This window comes from Phaethon lepturus, unplaced genomic scaffold, assembly GCF_000687285.1.
Source record: "Phaethon lepturus isolate BGI_N335 unplaced genomic scaffold, ASM68728v1 scaffold21069, whole genome shotgun sequence".
Classification (NCBI taxonomy): Eukaryota; Metazoa; Chordata; class Aves; order Phaethontiformes; family Phaethontidae; genus Phaethon; species Phaethon lepturus.
Genome location: NW_010563098.1, coordinates 1,663 through 15,104, shown reverse-complemented (window position 1 = coordinate 15,104; position 13,442 = coordinate 1,663). Strand labels below are relative to the sequence as shown.

The following is a 13,442-nucleotide window of genomic DNA, read 5'->3' as shown; positions in this document are numbered from 1 at the left end:
ATATTGTGGGTTTTTTTTAAAAAAAAAAAAAACAAAAAACCACAAAACACACAACCAAAAACCAAGCTGTTTTCTAGGCATGTTCTGGTCCTGGGTTTTTTCCTAGATAAATGGTCATAATTTCAAGTTTATGCTGTTGTAATAAAATCAATGTTATACACTCACTAAAAATCAGTCAAGGCTGACTGCCTATTTTTCAGTCTAATGTTCTTAGTCTGGTAATTTTTTTTTACTTTTCTTTTGGATTATCTTTTGCAACGAATAACAAAGTTTCAGGAGTAACTACTGCAAAGAATAAAACCATCATTTCATAGAGAAGTAATTTATCACATGTAAAACAAAGTCTCTAAGCTTTAAAAAAAAATGGAGAGGGATTTGTGTGGGTGTTGTCTCCCCAGTCGATGACTTACATTGTTTTCAGGTTTCTTCATATAATTCCTTTTTACTAGCTCAATGCAATTCAGTGTACTAAGCTTTTGCTGAAAAAAATTGTAAAACTACCAAGACCTCATGAATCTCAAGTTCAGTCCTGCATTATACCTAAAAGCATGTTATAAATTGTTTTGAATCCAGTCTGCAAAGCCCAGTGGTAGTGTTTACTCCCTTATTCAGAGTTAAGTCCTATTCTTGTCATTTTTACCTCTGGTGGAGAGAAAACTTTCTGGTACCAAATAACCCATTAGTTGAAGTACCAAAGTACAACCTACGCCATACATGTGGGAAGCAAGCTTTGCTAACATGGTTTGAGTACAGGTAAAGGCTCAGAAATCCAAAAAACCCAGAGGCTGATTAATTTGTTCTTCTGTGCTTGCTACGGATGAATAGAGTTTAATCACAAAACACAACTGGGAATGTGCTAGCCTTCCCCAAGCGCCGGGGGTCTCATCTTGGTTATGTGTGCTTAGCTCTCCATCTAGTGGGGAGGTTCTGGTTTTGACTCCCGCATTAGGGCAGGCCCTGGCTGACAGAAAGGATACTCGGGTCAGCAGTGGGGTATGGGGTTAGCACTGCCCTGTTCACGTGTTCTGTTAGCTCATCACCAAAGGTCGTCTTGGTTTTGAGGATAGAGTGGGCCACTTGGGTTTCTTCTCTCAGAAATGGTTCAGTAGATCTGTTCATTGCTTTCCAGATGTCACTTCTGGCCCACAAGGAGAAAAAATACTCCACAAAGCAGCTGTGAACACACCTTGTCACAGCTTTTTAGAACTGTCTTCTCCCTTAAGTAGCAGAGTGAAGCAGCAAATGCCCTAAATTGGGATGTATACAAATGTTGTACATAACACTCTTCAATCCGCAAAGGGCATACTCCCAAGAGCTGTGCACAGAAGTCAGTGTGACTTGCTTTTCAATATTAAAAAAAAAAAAAAATCTGTAAGGCAAGTAAGAAGAAAACCAACAGGCTCCAGACTAGTGGTGACTATCTCTTGAAGGGAGAGAAAATTCTCAGCCGGTACCACTTTGAAAAAGTTACAAGTAATTTCAGTTGAAAATACATGGTCAAAATACTCTTCAGCCTTGAAAAGGAACACCGTTGATGTCACAATTTTGCTCTTCCTTTTCTGATGCTGTTGGATTAAGAACACTTTCATAATCAAGAGTAACATTATAATGGGGTCTAAACTCACTCAACAGTTTCTTACTGAGTAGTAGTGGCAAGGTACCCTGAAACAAGATACCTCTTTATGAATATAGACAACTGTAGTAAGCACAGCAAGTGTGCATGGTTTCCATGTTTTCCTGTATTAAAGAATTTGATTTGATAGCAAGTACTTGCTGCTGTAAAATTATCTGAAAAAGCAGTGATGTGCTGTCACCCCAAGTTTGACATCCTGACACCTTGTGAATTCCTTTCTTGAGGGATGTTTGCCTTAATATACAACTTGGTTTTGTTTCTGTAAGCAATTACAGAATTGAAAAGTATGAAGTATCTTGGATCCAAGATATGAAGCTAGATATGCAACTGAGCGAAAGGAGTTTCCAACAGAATGGAGATAAAGCATAAAAGCCTCTGAAGACACAAATGTTTATCATATTTTTTAAAAATCAACAGCAGAAATGGAGGGTAGCTAAGTCTGTTAGCATTCTGTGAATACAAGTATCACTAAATATTTAACTTTTCTTTTTTAAAGAAGGTTACAAAAGGTATTTACTAATAGCAAACAAAAATTTTTCAGGTTGCTATCTTTCCTATGTCAGTTCCAGTACTACGTAAATCCTTGCCACTTGGGCTTTTTGGGAAATGGTAGCTTCCTCTACAACTGTTGCTTTCATACTTAGATGGCTCTGAAATTGTTTTTTCTCCCAGATTGGAACAGTGAAATGAGTGAAATCTTGGCAATTAATATTTTGTTGCAATATTTTTGTTATTGCAAAGCTGTGAATTCATGTCCTTGTATGATTCAACATATAAGAGCTGGTGCATCCAACTTGGCCTCAAATCCGTACGTAACATAAGTTTCATGAGCCACTGAAGTATTCCAAGGCAAAAGAATATAAACAAAGTCAAAACATAAATGGTAATTATTTCTGGATAAGCCAGGCAAACAATGAACCTGCTCTGAAGAAATGAGACAGGATGTCTGATCCTCTGTAGAACCGCTGTTAACCAAGGTTACACTGCAAAACTCAAGCTGTAATGATATGACTAGTTAAGGGAGTTAATTTACCACATCACTTGAAGTTTCTATTTTAATTATCAAGTAAGCCCCTCCAATTAACTATCAAAAGCCTAATCACAAATTTTTGAATATTTTTTTCTGCCAATACTACATTACTACTTGAGGAATTCCTAATTAGATACTGTGTGTCTAACTGTCTTACACTGTCTGCATAAATGTTTTGACACTATAGTTGCCTTTAAAGTAATTGGGAGAGTTGAGAGGAAAAATGTAAATTAGAGAAGCTATCCAATGAATAGCCAAAGCCAGCTCTGAGTTCTGACACTGCTGACTTGGAAAAAGCAGTACAGCAAAAATGTGTACAGTGTACTCAGGACTTCCTTGTGGTCAGCTTGGCTTTTACTGCCATCTACTACCAGCATCTCTCCTGTAGCAAATAAATTATCTACATCTGCTGTGTTAGAGGGTAATGCAGGAGGCTATTCAGTAAGACACATGACCCTTGTGGGTATTGGAGATGAGTGTTCGGAGTGCCAGACACCAGCCATAGTAGACAGAGACCCTTATACTGGACTTTGTCAGCCCACACTGAAGGTCAACAGCCACCCAACCTCTGTCTGTAATAAGGATCTGGAAAATCGTCCTTCTCTGCGCTTTTACAGTAAACTTGTCAAGAGGTAGGCAGCTCTCTCCTGCTCCCACAGCTACTCTCTCCACTCCCCCTCCCAGAGAAACTAAAGCGTGCTACCAACTGGAAGCCATCATAACTACCTGGGCCAGTTGTTTTGGAACTCAGAAGTATCACCTGCCACGTTCACAGAAGTCCTTCCTATTTATGGAGGAACCACCCTTTACTAGGCTCTTGGCTTCTCTAAAAGTCTAACAGCACTACAAATCTAAATGCATAAACACATTAAAGAAAAAAAAAGGAGGGGGGGGAAGGGGGCAAAACAAAAATCAAGGTATTAAGAATTGTGGATTCAGCCAAAATCTTTGACTTGAAAGACATCAACATCCTCCATATTTTGAAATAAAAAGACTATGATGAACATAGACTGAAAACAAGGAGCTAAGATAATTCACATCAAAGCTGGAATTACAACCTGAACAAGACCATCTTAAACTAAAACATAATCACTGGATAGGAACAGGTATTGATGAAACTGCCTGGGCTCTCCCATTACCCAAAGAGCTCTCTGAAAACCCCTCCAGCAAATTGCACAGTAAGACTCGTTCATTTGGCAGACGATAAGAATGGGTAAAGAGTGCACAAATCCAGAATGATAAACATCAGAAAGGCCCCTGATACTTCGTTGCTGTGCATAAGCATTTCAAGTCGGTCCTGCTTATCACATTATACCTTTACCTAGTTGTTGTATCTCATTATATAAGTAATCTGCACAGTATTCTCCAGCCTCTCCAGTTTCAGGTGTTTAATCTTTTGTTGTACAGAATCCCTACCTGTCAGAATCTGTTACACCACCAGTTCCAAAAAACCACTATGGATACTTTTGCAAAATTATCAATTCATGCTGCCCTAGAAAATAAAGAACATGCTTGGCTTACCTTAACTTGGCATGTGCTGCAACAAGCTCTCTTGGGAACAGCGGTCTTTACCCCATCTCTCAGCACAGATTAACTGTGCCCTACTGCACCAGTGCAGGAGAAGGGGCAGTATTTCCTTCAGTTAAGATTTCAGACTTGCACTTTATAAACAGAGAAGGAAAACAGCTGGGTTTCATTTAACGTTTTCAGGGGCTGAAACTGACAATTCCAAAAAGTCAACTTATTTCAAGTTACTGCTTGAGAAAAAAAAACAAAAAACAGGTCCCTGCAACACTTAAACAAAGTGGCTCATTCCAGCCTTTATTAGAATAATTACAACTAAAAGAAACATGGCACTTATATTTTCACAGCAGGACAAGCATCATAGGAAGTAATGGGCTACTGCTATAGCAATACAGTGGGAAAAGAATTAAATAAACCAAACCCAAAGCTTGCTGCAGACATTACAGTTGCTTCTATGTGGAAACCACAGCTTTCAGGACAGCAGAGTGCAATGCAGAGGCAGCAACAGCATCATTCTATACTCTGAGAACTGGGGGACTGTCACACCAAACATGGTATGACGTAATTGTGTCCTAAGCTAGAGTGAAAGCAGAAGGTGGGGAAATGAAGGTGGGTTATTCATTTGGTTCACAGTCCAATTCGGTTCCCTTCTTCCAGCACAGTAGGCAGTTGACTGCCTCCATTTAGACAATGGCTTAGTCACTGAGCCATCTGGGCCTCCATTGCCTGTGCGGTCCATTCTGGGGCTGTCTGACTTATCTTCTCCAGCAGGTTGTTAACCTGGAAACACAGTGACTGAATCTGCTTGTCCCAAGTTGGCAAAGCTTCACGAGCTGGAAAACAAACAGAGTAAGTCTTAGCAACTCCCTTGCCTTTTCAACTGCAACCTTTTCTTCTGTCACTGCGCTCACCTACCTCACAGAGGAAGCCTTCCTTGCAGCCACATCATGCCCATTTCTGTATTCAAAAGCTATAATGATTTTTGGCTGTCTGTTACAAACCTAACTCCTGCATTGCAAAGTAGAATTGAACAGATAACTCCCTGGTGAACCTTGAACCTACAAGGAGACTGACGGAATAAATTCACACTTTCCTGTGGATAAGAAAATGCATTGTAGGGAGGGTGAGTGAAGTGTGGCCCTCCATTAAGGCAAACTCTGCCACCTCATGGACACAGCAAGACACAGCAAGCTCACTTCAGACAAGATACTAAGAAACTTAATTTCCTTATCTTGTAAAGCAGCAACTCAAAAAACTCACTCTGAATGGTGCTAAAAAAATAACTGTGGTCAAACTTACTCTCAAAATGAACAATTCCATCGATCTGGTCAATGAATCCATTCATACGACCCTCAGTTATCATCTGAGAAGCTATCTTTTCTGCCTGAAATAATGAAGAAAGATGTTAGAAACTTCTTCCATTCAAAAAGAAGTTAAAAATGATTAAGACTTAACAGTCCTTATGGGTTTTTCAACAGCTCCGTACACTGGGGAGAGGGGAAGCTACAAACAACAATAATTATGAAATGATTAAATATACTATCAGTGGCATCTAACTCCACTATTGTTCATTCCATATCATGTACCCTTCCTTCTCATAAGATGTGCTAGATATTTAACCTTCTTCATAATACAGAATATTTAATTATTTCTTAATATTGAACTGATTTTCCTAATATTTACCACAGCTATTTTCTCATGTCTCTGATGCTCCTTGTTTTTACAAAAGATGCAGAAAACCAATACCTTAGCTGCAGGGATCTCTAGCAATGCTCCAAGCTCTTCAAAAGTAATGTTGTTGTAAAGTTTGCTCGCAGATAGTAAGTTGTGTTCAATAACAGCTCTGTCCAGGATACTGGAACCTTAGGGGTTAGATTAGAAAAAAAAAATCCATTACTGTAAGACTGAAATACTTGGTTTATATTGTACAGCAGATTGAAAATGTTTTTTTCCCCCAAGAGTTATGTGTGGTCCAGATGCATCTGCCTTACATCAGTGTTATGCTATGCAGAAGAAAATGAATAAAAAGAAATGGATGGCATGTAGTTGATTTTAAGACAGCTTAAATGCTCTAATTTATCTTCTAGAATAATCAAGTGGAGCCTTTGGTTTTGCTACAACACTCAACATCTGAATTGAGGCAGTTTGACTTCCTGTGACGAGTTCATAGCTTGCCAAATGGAAAGACCATTGCTTTTTTTTTTTATTCATTACAGTTCTTATGGGTACAATTCACCGCTCTCTTACTGTGCTTGTATAGTGATAAACCCTCATCTAGTTCTCTCTTCTTGATTTAACAATTTAACTCATTTGCCCCTTAGCCTCTAATTGAAGATAAGCACATTATTAAATACCAACTAACCTGCATTCTTTAACTTACACAGACAATAAGTACAGGTCATAAATAAATGACAAACTGACCCAAGGACAGGACTGCAGATTATTGTTAGTAAGTACCTTTAACCAGTTTTCACCTCTGCGATTACACAGTTGTTTATTTGTCCTTAATCAACAGTTACTGTTCACTAGGAAGGTTTTCCTGATTAAGAGGTATTTCATGCTTATGTATTTTTCCACTTCAAAGTCTTCTAATTTAGAAAATGGAGAGCAGTGTGTTTAGGATTCCAGTGAAGTCATTAAGTCACATTATTTCTCACCGTTCAGAGGCTCTAGGAAGAACAGAGCTAATAAGACATCAGTGAGATCGATCAGAAAACAATGTGGAGGCAGTGTGAGATTCAAGTCATCTCCTCACTACCTGTCATCTTCCTGTCAAGTCAGGAAGCAGTTCAAATAAATTTATCATCCACACAGACCATTTACAGCCTACATGCATGTCACATGGTTCCAGGCATCCTATTTATAACAGTGCCTTAGAACTGGAGAAGCTCAAAAGGACAGAGACTCAAAGTATGTGGCAAAGTTAGAAATACTAGGTGGTTGTCAGTGAAGAGGACTGTACATGGACAGAAAAACAAGATTTTTACAAGTTATCTTCTAGAAGAGTATTTCAAAACCTTAATAACCAATCAGAAAGATGAACTATGCCTAAGAAGCTTTACTGTTAAACTATACTCATGAGGGTAACATGCTGGGAAATAATTTTTTTAAAAAAATCACATAAGCAACACTAAATTCTTTTCCATCACACTTCTTGACTGCACTGGGCAAATCTAACTCCTGTGGATGAATACCTAGAATTACAAGACTTTAGAGAAATACATACCATCAGCTGTAGTTGCTTTCTGGTGAGGCATTAGCATAGCTGCAAACTCTTGCAGTTGATTTCCACGGATAATTCTGTCAAGATACATTTTCTCCAAGATCCCATAGGCTGCAAGCTGCTGGCATCTCTCATCCTTGAAGAGTGTAGCAAGCATGCGAGAACGCTGTTGTCCTAGGACAGTCAAGAAGAATCCTCATAAATGATCACCAAAGTATTGGGTATTTAGAGGTAAACAAGAAAAAGTTATTGTCTTTTTCTCAATACATGCAATTAACGAAGAAAGCTCTACCAAAGAAGAAATTTGGTTGTGTTCAGTTCAAAACACTGTTTGTCACTGACTTTTGCACTTTGACACTATCTTTTGCATCTTTAGCCATATGCCACCTTATCACTGGCAAAGACATGGAAGTAATCCAACTCTGATTTAACAGTATGCCAAAAGGTAATTTTGACACCATGTTCACAATTTTGGATCCCTCCCTACCAAGTAATACACAAGCTGACTTGCTTTGGGGGATATGAAATACCTATGTTGGGTCTTTTTTACAAAAATGTAAGGTGTATTTTACCTGCTGATGCCAAAATAGTACAATGCAAAGCATGCTTCAATGCCTCCAGTCGCTCAGTTTCATGGACTATGCTCTTATAGGAGAGCTCATTGTATCTTTGGGCAGCTTCAATGAACTTTCTTCTGTAATCAAGAACTCGAGCATAGCAAACCTAGAAAGAAAGTATGTCTCACAAAAAGAAAACTAACAGGGGTGGCTGCATAATATAGATGTATATAAATTGCCACATTATCATGTGACAGTTCCCATAAATATTGCTCTACTGCGTCCTAGGGACATCTGTGTGTCTTCGAACAATTAGCTTGACTTGTAAAGTCCTTGCTAAAGTACCAATGTCAGCAATTGAAAGGGCATTTCCCAGCACTATTCACATGTTAAACACTGCAAATGTCTAAATGCCAGAAACTAAGTAAATGAAATACTGTGCAGCTCATATTGTACTTATGTAAGCTTCCCCTTCACTACTGACATTGACAGCTAGCGCTTAGATAGCAATTTATATGTTTCAAGTGTTTGCTTTTCCCTTTCAGCCCTGTAACAGCATGATACTTCTTCTCTCCCTTCCTTTGTGCTTTTCTAACGCTTACAGAAAATATTTACACTTCTAACTTGAGTGCATGCTTTAAAGCACAGCATGGTGGGAGAAACAAAAGAAAAGGGAAAACCAACAAACCAAAACCACCACACCCTGAGTTAAAGCTCATGGCACATTTGCTTTGTGTTGCAGAATTTTAAACACCACCACACTTGATTGGTACTGTCACACTATAGTTATCACTGGTCATCCCACTTACTAAAATGGTTTGAGAAATTAGTGTATGAACTATGTACACAGTAAACCCACAAATAAGCAGAAATGTCAGCAGTTACTTTACTACGTGAGACTTTAAAGCTACTTTTATGGATGGGACTGACTTACTATTTAATTACAGGAGGGGGGAGGGCTTCTGTTGTCCCTAGTATTGTACATGATTTTTTTTTTTTCCCCTCTTAGATTTACAGATGTGGTGGGTTGACCTTAGCTGGACAGCAGGTGCCACCAAGCTGCTCTATCACTCCCCTCCTCAGGAGGACAGGGGAGAGAAAAGAAGATAGAAAAAACACGTGGGTCAAGATAAAGGCAGTTTAACAAAGCAAAAGCCACGTGCAGGAGCAAAGGAAATCAATGGATTTATGCTCTACTTCCCATCAGCAGGTAATGTCCAGCCACTTCCCAGGAAGCAGGGCTTCAGTATGCATAGCAGTTGCTCCAGAAGACAAACGTTATAAAAAACAAATTCCGCCCCCTGCCCATCTCCTTTCTCTTAGCTTTTATTGCTGAGCTGACATCATATGGTACGGAATATCCCTTTGGCCAGTTTGGGTCAGCTGTCCTGGCTGTGTCCCCTCCCAAGATCTTGCCCCCACCCAGCCTACTGGTGCGAGGGGAATGACGGAGAGACAGCCTTGCTGCTGTGTGAGCACTGCCCAGCAGTAGCCAAAACACTGGTGTGTTATCAACACCCTTCTAGCTACCAATACAAAGCACAGTGCTGTGAGGGCTGCTATGGGGAAAATTAACTCCATCTCAGCCAGACCCAATACAACAGACAAAGGTGGGTGCAATATTTTCAACAATATTTCAGATGTTTTGAAGCCTACGTTTTATTTTCAATCAGTAAAGCTGGCATTTAAGGAACCTTTATAGATTTATCTCCAAATGATAGGGAATGAGCTGTTTAATTATTGTTAAAATGTGGCGCTCAAGCTCCCAAAGCCATTTAGAAGCTTTTCCCTTTGTCTCTTTCCTCATTATGAAACTTCTAGTGGCATTGTACAAGAACACCTCAATGTGGAATCATCTCCCTTTAGAAAGAGAAAGCAATAAAGCAAATTAGACAACCTTATAATGGATTTGCAGCTGTTCGTTAGTTGATTCATTCTGAAGCAGGGAAGCTCGATTAATATAAGCTTCTGCTTGAACTGGGTCATCATCCTCCAGATACAGCCTGGCAATTTTCAGGTAGGTCTCCAGTTTGTAATCTACATTGTATTGTCTGTAGAGAAATAGAAAAGCAAGTGTTCAGAGTTGCTCCACAACTGCCCTTGCTCTTAGCTGTTCTAAACATATGTAATAATTCTTAAGCACTAGGCAGTGTTTGCTTTACCCTGTTTTCTTCTTCCCTAACACCAAAATTAGTGCTCTCTATTCAGGGTAAGGAAATTTGAGATGAATGCCAATATAGAACTGGCTCCTACAACCATCAGTAGCTGTCCACCAAGACACAAATGTAAACTCTAATAATCTGTTTTTAGTGGACTGGAAGTTTGCCGTAAGTGGTGAGCCACTTGAGTTAAGAAGCAAACTTGCAGTGGAACAAAAAGGTGCTAACTAGGCAAAACGTACAGCAATTCCTTCTGCATGCATACAGAGAAAGAGGATAGAAAGAACAGCCAGAGAAAAGTAACAGCAAGGGTTCTAGACTTAAAAAAAACCCCAAACACAACTACAAACAAAACCCCACAACTGTATTTGTTAATATCCATTTTCAAACTATGTCTTCATTTTGAACTATAAAGGCGAACACATGGAAGAACTATCACCTTTCAAGAACCTTAGAAGCATTTTTGAAAACGCTATCAAAAAGGCTGTTTATCAACAACACTAATAAATAGCGCAAAAACTTCTGGAGCAGTATTTTCATCCACTAAACTGTTTACTGTAACGTACAGTCATCAAGCTATACTTCTGTCATCTGGCAGTAGTTCTGGCCTGAACTACTGAAACTCTAGGAAAATAAGCAACCCCAAAATTCTCACTCGCTGGTCTAGTTAAGTACAAAGGGAGCAAGTATATGCAACAACACAGAACTGCGTCTAGCACAGTACTTACTTTTGCCCTGTTTCCAAAGGGATCCCCACCAATACTTGTGCTGCATTTCTCCAGTCTTCTTCTTTCTCATAGATTGACGCAAGATGTTGCCTTATTGAAGCAACCTAAACAATAATAAGATCATGAGCAAACGCTATAAAAGTTGAATGGTTCTGTATTAACTTTCACAGTATTTGTTCTTGTTCAGAAATCCCCTCAACCGATACCCCAGCTTCACAGACACAGCAACCTACAAGCATGCACTCTTCCCACATGGGGAGTCCTGCGTGGAGCTCCTCGATCAAGCTTTAATACCAAGCTTTTTAAATACGAGTGCTGATTTGAAGCATTTCCACTTAATCTTGTGACAAGATAAAAGGAGTTTATCTTCAGGGAGTGATAAGTAGGAAGCTTTTATAAAGCTTTTAAAAAGATGAAACAAGGCTTTCAAGAACTGGAGCACCAAGATTCCCAAGCCGTTTCTTGCAGTTATACCTCATATGAAGCCTGTGAGATATGAATGAACTATGATTAGATCCTAATGCAGAAACTTCTACTTTATAGAGCAGCTGTCAGCAGGTAACATGTAAGTGCTTATGATCTGGTTTTATAAGCAGAAGTATGGTTAAAAAAAGAAATCATCTCATGTCTTGGACTTAATTTATGCATAATCATTATAACATATAGACAAGCATATTCAGTTAACACTTAAAAGCTGCTTAGAAAGTCAAAACATAAAGAGAAGCAAATACAAATCATGACAGAAACTGCCTTGCTTTTCTTCTCAAATATGAGATCCTCAAGGCTTTTTACATAAATATCTTCTGTAAGAACTCTCAGATGAATACATATACAACAAAACCAAGAACTGAATTGAAAAAGAATTCCAGTACATTCAGTAGTTAACTAGAACTGGGATTTCACGAAAACATTTTTTCCTGGTAAAATGATTATGGCTAAAATACAGACATACACAAACACACACACAGATACTTATTTTGAAACAAAAGCTATTTCTCAGATAATTCTCCCTTTACATCACCTGTGTGTTCCATTAGTTGGGTAAAATGCAATACAATGAATACCAGCCTGTCTCTCAACAGTAGTTCAAGTACCGTTTCACTGTAAGAGCCATTTTCTGGTAGCAGAGGAATACAAAGTCTGTATTCTTTGCAAGGTCCTAAATACTCTCTGCATTTAGCACAGGTTTTGCATGTACAGGAATGCAAAACTGGACTCTGAGTAGGAATACCTGTTTTGAACCACTTTTTTAAAGACTTAAAATAGTCAGCAGATTAGAAGCACAAAGCTAAGCCCACAAATGAAAAACCCCTCATCAAGATCTCTCACCTGCTCTTCAAATGAAATAACTCTAGGCTGTATCTTTTCCAGGGTGAAGTGATAAATTTCTTTGGCCGTGCTGTCAGGAAGACTTGGAAGATGTGTACAGAAATCTGTAAGTAGCTGACGTGAGATCACTAGACTGACATTTTCATTCACCACTGGTTCAGAGACACATGGAAGAAAAACACAAGATGGATGCAATGCTTGTCAGTGCCTTCACTGTAAGTGACCATTTGCTTTTATATTACATTTGAATATTTCAAGTTTCTAAATCTGTATCCAAGTAAAGGGGTTTTTTCTTTGTTTTTTAAAGGGTGAATTTTTTTCTCTCAAACAGTTTGGCTACACTAGAGGTCACCAGATTTCTAACCCCTGACAGATAATAATGAATTTCTCACTTTGATTTATAGAGAGTTGTTTCACTCTGAATCACTGTTCTCAGCTGCTGAAACATCTTGGACAAAGTAAACCTTCAGGCTAAATTTCACTAAGTTTATTCTCAACTTAAAAAAATTACAACGTGTATAATTTATAGAGGTATTCAATAAGCCAAGCATTCAATACAACACAAAAAACCCTAACCATTTCTTCTCGACAGTTTTTCACACAAACTTAAGACAGAGGAAGAAGGGGGTTGTTAGTTTAAATATCACTTGGTATCCAGTATCAATTTTAGCATTCAACAGAGACTACTTTATCTTTTCACCTTCCAACACTGTCACACTGACAGATTGGAAAGTTAAAATAATTTACAAAGTTTACAAGTGCATTATGTCTTAACTTCTGAATGTGGAAATGATTATTCCTCTTCTAGGTGTGTTTGAGTTCCAGTAGGACCAAAATATCATGTATTTACATAGCCTCACGTAGACCTCTGCAATTCTAAACAGGAATTACACAGACCTCTGGCCTTCACTCAGTGTGTAACCAACTATACCAGATGCACTTACTTGCTTCTACAAAAGCTTTCAAAGCTTCAAGTTGTTCTACACCCGACAGCTGAATGGCTTTTTCCAATATTTGACGATATCTGTCCACGGATTAAAAAAAAAAAAAAAAAAAAAAAAAAAATTTTTAAAGTCACTCATAGGGCACATTTTTTCCACTAACAAATTTTCTTTCTCTGCTTATTTTCTATGCCAGAGCCCTGCTTTTGCTTATATTTTCTACACCTTTGAGGTAGCAATCTTCCAAAGTGCTTGTGCTCAAATGTCAGCAACATTCAGCTGGAATCGGTATCTGGCTCTTTTTAAATCCCAGGACTA

General features: G+C 38.6%; 1 protein-coding gene across 1 annotated transcript; it reads right to left on the bottom strand.

The window, feature by feature from the left end:
* Positions 1 to 4,452: 4,452 nt before the first annotated feature.
* Positions 4,453 to 13,218, bottom strand: COPS4 (COP9 signalosome subunit 4; the record flags this gene model as incomplete). The annotated part of the gene is made up of 9 exons (XM_010294490.1): positions 4,453 to 5,020; positions 5,487 to 5,571; positions 5,934 to 6,049; positions 7,414 to 7,584; positions 7,983 to 8,133; positions 9,865 to 10,018; positions 10,855 to 10,958; positions 12,184 to 12,335; positions 13,128 to 13,218. Coding segments are annotated over 9 exons (1,158 nt in total), but the record flags the coding sequence as incomplete, so codon positions are not given.
* Positions 13,219 to 13,442: the final 224 nt, after the last annotated feature.